This window comes from Borostomias antarcticus (assembly GCF_949987555.1).
Source record: "Borostomias antarcticus genome assembly, chromosome: 11".
Taxonomy (NCBI): domain Eukaryota; kingdom Metazoa; phylum Chordata; class Actinopteri; order Stomiiformes; family Stomiidae; genus Borostomias; species Borostomias antarcticus.
The window spans coordinates 14,161,973-14,169,472 of record NC_140244.1 but is presented as its reverse complement, the minus strand read 5'-3'; the positions used below and the strand labels follow the sequence as shown (position 1 = coordinate 14,169,472).

At 53.6% G+C, this 7,500-nt stretch overlaps 1 protein-coding gene across 1 annotated transcript in view; it reads right to left on the bottom strand.

The window, feature by feature from the left end:
• The window catches only part of LOC311315418 (low-density lipoprotein receptor-related protein 1-like), a gene marked incomplete at both ends in the record, with an annotated part of 167,056 nt that overhangs the window by 57,904 nt on the left and 101,652 nt on the right, over window positions 1-7,500 (bottom strand). Inside the window, 4 exon segments of the mRNA XM_084446088.1 lie at window positions 1,701-1,946; window positions 2,147-2,344; window positions 2,510-2,692; window positions 5,432-5,599. Of these exon segments, the coding sequence (XP_084302214.1) occupies window positions 1,701-1,946; window positions 2,147-2,344; window positions 2,510-2,692; window positions 5,432-5,599 (795 nt within the window).

Sequence of the window (7,500 nt, the reverse complement as noted above, 5' to 3'; positions counted from 1 at the left end):
TGAGAAGAGGACAGGAGAGATGGATGAGAAGAGGACAGGAGAGATGGATGAGAAGAGGACAGGAGAGATGGATGAGAAGAGGACAGGAGAGATGGATGAGAAGAGGACAGGAGAGATGGATGAGAAGAGGACAGGAGAGATGGATGAGGAGAGGAGATGGTTGAGAAGAGGAGAGGGGAGATGGTTAGACTTAATTGGGGTCAAATCCCTACTTGGTAAATGAAACCCCGCCTCTAGTCTGACTTGGTAAATGTTAAATGTTAAACGGAGTGCACTTATATAGTGCTTTTATACAAAGTGCTTTACAATGGCCTCTCATTCACACATTCATTCATACATTCACACACCAATGGCAGCCAGCTGCCATGCAAGGGCCAGCCTGCTCATTGGGACGAATTTAGGGTTCAGTGTCTTGCTCAAGGACACTTGGACATGTGGACAAGAGGAGCCGGGAGCCAGCACTGACCCTGCGGTTATCGGATGACCCGTTCTACCTCCTGAGCCACAGCCTTTCCAAACTTGAATCAGAATTTCCATTTCTGACAGAATGTCATAATGTCCTATGTTATACAGTTGATTTAATATGGAAGCCATGCATCCATGCGTAGCCTGTTGACACCAGTAGCTACAGCACCGTGTGTTTCAATACGGTCTGTGTGTCCATGAAGGGTCAACAGAGCCAGTAACCCAGTGAGCATTCTGGGTAATTAAAAGGCTAAATGGAGTTGAGTTACTTCTGGCCAGACAGCATGATGAATGACCGGGTGCTAGCACAGTAGCTAGCACCTCCTGACTCTGTGTGCTAGCACAGTAACTAGCACCTTCTGACTCTGTGTGCTAGCACAGTAGCTAGCACCTTCTGACTCTGTGTGCTAGCACAGTAACTAGCACCTTCTGACTCTGTGTGCTAGCACAGTAACTAGCACCTTCTGACTCTGTGTGCTAGCACCGTAACTAGCACCTTCTGACTCTGTGTGCTACAGTACAGAAGTGTAGTACTGTAGGTGTAGTACTATACAGTAGTGTGTGCATGGCTGGACTATAAGCCATGTAATAAATAGTAGCCTAGTTGTTTCTAATCAATTGTGCTATTTAGAAAGTAAAACTCAAAGTAGCGCTCACAGGAGGCTATGCTCATTTCTGTGTACTAATGCTCTGAACTCTCTTCATATTCTCCTTCCTCCTCCCCTCCGGTTCCCCCCGGGGCTCTGGTCTCTCCAGGTTCAGCATGTTCTCATCCTCCTGAGAGCCAAGCCTGTAGCCTCCTCCCCTCTTCCTCTCCCCCCTGCTGTTCTCTCCAGGTTCAGCATGTTCTCATCCTCCTGAGAGCCAAGCCTGTAGCCTCCTCCCCTCTTCCTCTCCCCCCTGCTGGTCTCTCCCTCACTAGTTTCCCAGCGGAGGAGGGGTGTGTGAACTATTCAAACCACCCGGCGCTGGACGATCGTCCGGTCCACTGCTGCTCAGCCCCTCCCTCTGACCCCGCCACGACCTCAAACCCCCCCCCCCCCCCCCCTCACTCCTCTACCACCGGCCCCCTCTCTCTCTCTCTCTCTCTCTCCTCCTTCCTCCTCTCACACCTCCTCCCCCCTTCTCCGCTGCGCTCTGCGTCGTCTCTCCATCTCGCCCTCCCTTCCTCCCTCCCACGCCCCCTCTCTTCCTCTCCTCCTCCATCCCTCTCTCCATCCCTCCCTCCTGCTCACCGGTGCTCTTGCAGTTCTCCATGTCTGGCTCCAGCTCCCAGCCCTCGTAGCAGGAGCACTTTACGCTGAACTTGTCCTGCTCGCAGCGCTGGCTGCACTTCAGGTGCTTGGCGCAGAAGCTCTGGATCTGGCAGGTCTTATTGTTGCCACCCAGCTCCATGCCAAGCGGGCAGGAGCACACCACCCCCTCGCCGGGCGCCACCGTGCAGTTGTGGCTGCAGTCTCCGTTGTCCAGCGAGCACAGGTCTGGGGGGACGGAGACAGCGGAGGGAGTCATGAGAAGAGAGCGGATGGAGAGAAGACAGGGGACAGCTGTGAGCGTGAAACGAGCGGATGGAGAGAAGACAGGGGACAGCTGTGAGCGTGAAACCAAAGAAGGCTTTGGCGCCAAAAGCGGCCAGCGCGTCGTCCGCCGGTGCACCCTGGGTAATGTAGTCCGGCCTCACCGCAGAGCTTCTCGTCGGAGCCGTCGGGGCAGTCGTCGGTGCCGTCGCACAGCTTCTCGGCGGCCAGGCAGATGGTGGAGTCGTTGGCGCACACGTGGTGGGACAGCTTGCACACCAGCGCCTCGCAGTTGTCCTCGTCCGAGTTGTCCTCGCAGTCGCTGTCCCCGTCGCACACCCAGGCCTTGCTGATGCAGCGTGCTGGGGACAGAAGGGACGGAGGGGACAGAGAGGGGCCGGGAGCAGGGGGTCAGAAATGCAGAGAGCTGCCCTCTAGCGGCTAAACCCACACCAGCCCCGCGCGGCCTCAGAGCCGTGGGGTCGCCCGGGGGTCGCCCGGGGGTCGCCCGGGGACTGGTTCCTCACCGGAGTCCCTGCAGCCGAACTTGACGGCCGGGTCACACATGTGCGTGACGCCCTCGCAGCTCTTCTCGTCACTCATGTCCATGCAGTCGGTGTCTCCGTCGCAGCGCCAGCGCATGGGGATGCACAGACCGTCCATCCGGCACTGGAACTCATCCGTGTGACAGCCGCCCGGTGGACGAGTGGCTGGGAACACACACACACACAAACAAACACGCACACAAACAAACACACAAACAAACAAACAAACAAACAAACAAACACACACACACACACACACAAACAAACACACACAAACAAACACACACACACAAACAAAATAACACACACACAAACAAACACACACACACACACAAACACACACACACACAAACAAACACACAAACAGACAGACAGACAGACAGACAGACAGGCACACAGACAGACAGACAGGCAGACAGGCAGACAGACAGGCAGACAGAATTAGACACTGGAGGGGAGGTGGGGTCAGTCTGTGGTCATATTGGTCAGTGGTAGATCTCAGAGAGGAAGACCTGGTCTCCGGTAGACCGAGGTGGGCCAGGGGGTGTTCAGACGGATTACTGAGCTTTAGCAACGTGAGAGACCCCAGGACGGGGAACCACTGGACACGTGGATCCAGAACATGAACACCAGTGTGTTGTATGTGTTCAGCTGACCGGTCATGGTCAGTGTTAATGAGCGATGCGGACTCGGCTCCTAGCCGCTCGGACTGGCTGGTCTCTACTCCGCGATCTGGTCTGAAAGGAAAGGCCGTGACAGTCGGCTCATCCGTGTTTTTCATCCATGTCATCGACCGATAGACCTAGCGCCGTACGCTAACGAGCACCTGGCACGGGATCGGCATACATGCCGGAGTGGGCGTCAGCCACCCAGAGCCAGAGAGCGAGGGACTGTATAGCACAACACATCAGTCGCATCATTACCGGGGGGGGGGGGGGGGCGGGGTCTCATCCTGACCTGGCGCGGCGGAACGACGGGAGGTCGATGACCCCGAGGCGGGAGGCTGGCGAGGTCCCGATGGCGGGGCGGGCGAGGTCACGATGGAGGGGCGGGGCACAGAGCTTTCACACACTCACCCGCACCACTGCACTGGCCAGGAGACCAGGAGACACAGCAGCAGGGACAGCAGCAGTTACAAGCGTCATTTTAGCATAAAAGTAATTTGGGCATAAAAGGTCAAAGCTGGCGCAGCGTGTGCGTGTGTGTATATGTGTGTGTGTGCGTGTGTGCGAATGTGTGTATGTGTGTGTGTGTGTGTGTGGGGAGTGGGGGGGCGTGTGTGTGTGTGTGTGTGTATGTGTGTGTGGGGGCGTGTGTATGTGTGTGTGTGTGCATGTGTGTGTGTGGGGGCGTGTGTGTGTGTATATGTGTGTGTGTGCGTGTGTGTGTATGTGTGTGTGTGTGTGTTCATAAGGAGCCAGATCTCACAGCGTTCTCCCCAGCCTGCCCTCCTCTGACCTTCATTAAAACCTCAGGATTCCGCCTCTCCCACTCCGCGCTCACCGCGGGGGGGGCCAAACCCGGACCGGCCCATTAGCAGCGCCACATGGGGGTGGTGGGAAGCCAGCTGGCTGGGATCCTAGTCTCTGGTTCCAGCCCACAGTGTAGGTGGTGGATAAAGATAAGACTCAAAACTCCCCCGGGCCATCGATCATGTTCAACCTCCATGTTCTTAGTTTCAACCACATTATTTTTCGTGGTCAGGATCTGACACGTCGCCATGTTCAGGCGTGGTTTGTGATCTTTATACCGAGCTTCCAGGTGAGTCCTGTTAAGAGCTCTCTTCCTAGTGACCAGTGCAGCGCTGTGGTCTGTTTGTGGGGTAAACAGCCAGGCGGTTCTGTTCTTAATGACATGGCGAGCCAGGGAGCTCCCAGAGGGCCAGGCGTGGCGCTGGGGTGGCGGATCGATGTGATGTCATTATACGACTCTTCCAAGTGTGGCGGACGAGACGTGTCATCAGCAGCTATCCATCATGCCTTGCCACATCAACCGCCACATCAACCGCCACATCAACCGCTACATCAACCGCCACATCAACCGCTACATCAACCGCCACATCAACCGCTACATCAACCGCCACATCAACCGCTACATCAACCGCTACATCAACCGCCACATCAACCGCTACATCAACCGCCACATCAACCGCTGCATCAACCGCCACATCAACCGCCACATCAACCACTACATCAACCACCACATCAACCGCTACATCAACCGCCACATCAACCGCTACATCAATCGCCACATCAACCACATCAACCGCTACATCAACCGCTACATCAACCACATCAACCGCCACATCAACCACATCAACCGCCACATCAACCACCACATCAACCGCTACATCAACCACATCAACCGCCACATCAACCACCACATCAACCGCCACATCAACCGCCACATCAACCGCCACATCAACCGCCACATCATCCGCCACATCATCCGCCACATCATCCGCCACATCAACCGCCACATCAACCACCACATCAACCGCTACATCAACCACATCAACCGCCACATCAACCGCTACATCAACCGCCACATCAACCGCTACATCAACCGCTACATCAACCACCACATCAACCGCCACATCAACCGCTACATCAACCGCCACATCAACCGCTACATCAACCGCCACATCAACCGCTACATCAACCGCCACATCAACCGCTACATCAACCGCCACATCAACCGCCTTTCTACTCCATAATTAAAGAAACGCGTCAGCGTAGAATTTCCGCCACGTTTGGTAGGACGCTGCTCCTCTCCTGATTGGACGATGTAGAGTCGAGAAAAACCCTGATTGGCGAGTTGCGGAGCGGACGCTTCGATCGACTATCGGGGGGGACGCTTTGATTGGCTGTGGGGCGGGTGTGTTGCCGGGGCCGGGGGGCTCACCCTGGTTGGTGCAGTTGGCGTGGGTCTCGTCGCTGTAGTCGCCGCAGTCGTTGTCCCCGTCGCAGGTCCAGTAGTCCGGGATGCAGCGGCCGCTGTTGCACTTGAACTGGGCGCTGGAGCAGGAGTGGGAGCAGCCCGCCTCGTCACTGTTGTCCCCGCAGTCGTTGTCTGGAACACACACGCGTGTGGTGAGACCCTGAGACGCACTAATGCCACACACACACCCTCTGGGTCACACACACACATACGCATGCACACGAGCACGCACACACACAAACGCACACGCAGTCACACGCACACAAACGCACGCACACAATGCGTGCACACACACGCACACAATGCGTGCACACGCACACACACAAACGCACACACAAATGCACACACACTCACGCACACTCACGCACACTCACGCACACTCACGCACACACACACACACACACACACACACACACACACACACACACACACACACACACATACACACACACACACTGAATGATACCATGAGAATTAGTGAGATAAATTCACCTGAGTAATGTACTGTACCCACTTGGTTGGTTTTGTTACACATTACAACTAGACAGTCACACATTACTTTTAACACAAACAGACAAACACTTAACAGTATCATTTTCAAATCCAAATAATAATTTTCAAATCAAATTGATTATCAAGATAGAGAGAGAGAGAGAGAGAGAGAGAGAGAGAGAGGGAGAGAGAGAGAGAGAGTAAAATAATCACAGAAACTGCATAGATCAGACCATGCACCATGAGTGAATGTACCCACTGATACATTGAGCTTGGCAACAGAAATGCCCCCTAAAACCAGCTAGCATGTCTGGAGCTGATAGAGAGAGAGAGGCTGTCCTGGGATGGTGGGTCTACAACGCCTACGCTCACATCAGAAGAACTGAGGGGAAAACCATGGGGTCAAATTGGTCCTTTGTCATTTCACGATGAATAACCATCATTCTAAAAACATAATTCAATTTTAGGAGGTCCAATTGGGTTTAAGGATAGGTCTCTGGCCCTGCAGAATGTGTGTGAGCAGCAAAATTAGAGGCTTCTATAATATTAAATAGATGTGGTATTTCATTAGCGAAACTGCCATTAGTAAAGAAGCAGCCCTACTTCTACTGTAGCCTAGCCTAGCAATCCATAAGGCTGTAGCCAAGTGTAGCTTAGCTTAGCCTAGCCTTCCCTTCTCCCCCACAGGGAAGCCCTAGCCTAGTAGCGTCATGGCTATGGTGCATGTTGATCTATGCACTAACCGGTCGGGTTCGGACAATTCAACTCATCAGAGCCGTCCCCACAATCCTTTTCTGAAAGACAGAACCAACGGAAGACAGCGGAGTGGGCGCACAGCACAACAACAAACAACACATGGAACAATAAACAACAACACAAACTAACAAATGAATGACAGTGGGGAGGACAGACAAGCACAGAGACACACACATCCTCACAGAGCTGAAGGACAGCTGAAGGTTTAGGAGAGGAGACACAAACCGCTGCCTAGCAACAGAGCACAGCGAGAGAGAGACCTGTATCTAGAGAGAGACCTGTATCTAGAGAGACCTGTATCTAGAGAGAGACCTGTATCTAGAGAGACCTGTATCTAGAGAGACCTGTATCTAGAGAGAGACCTGTATCTAGAGAGACCTGTATCTAGAGAGACCTGTATCTAGAGAGACCTGTATCTAGAGAGAGACCTGTATCTAGAGAGACCTGTATCTAGAGAGACCTGTATCTAGAGAGAGACCTGTATCTAGAGAGACCTGTATATAGAAGAAAGAGAACTGTATCTAGAGAGAGAGACCTGTATTTAGAGGGATACCTGTATCTAGAGAGAGAGACCTGTATCTATAGAGAGAGACCAGTATCTAGAGAAACCTGTATCTATAGAGAGAGACCAGTATCTAGAGAGAGAGACCTGTATCTAGAGAGAGGCCTGTATCTAGAGAGACACCTGTATCTAGAGAGCACACACAGCTGGGTGAGGAGGAGGAAGAGGAGGAGGAGGAGGAGGAAGGAGGAGGAAGAGGAGGAGGAAGGAGAAGGAGGAGGAA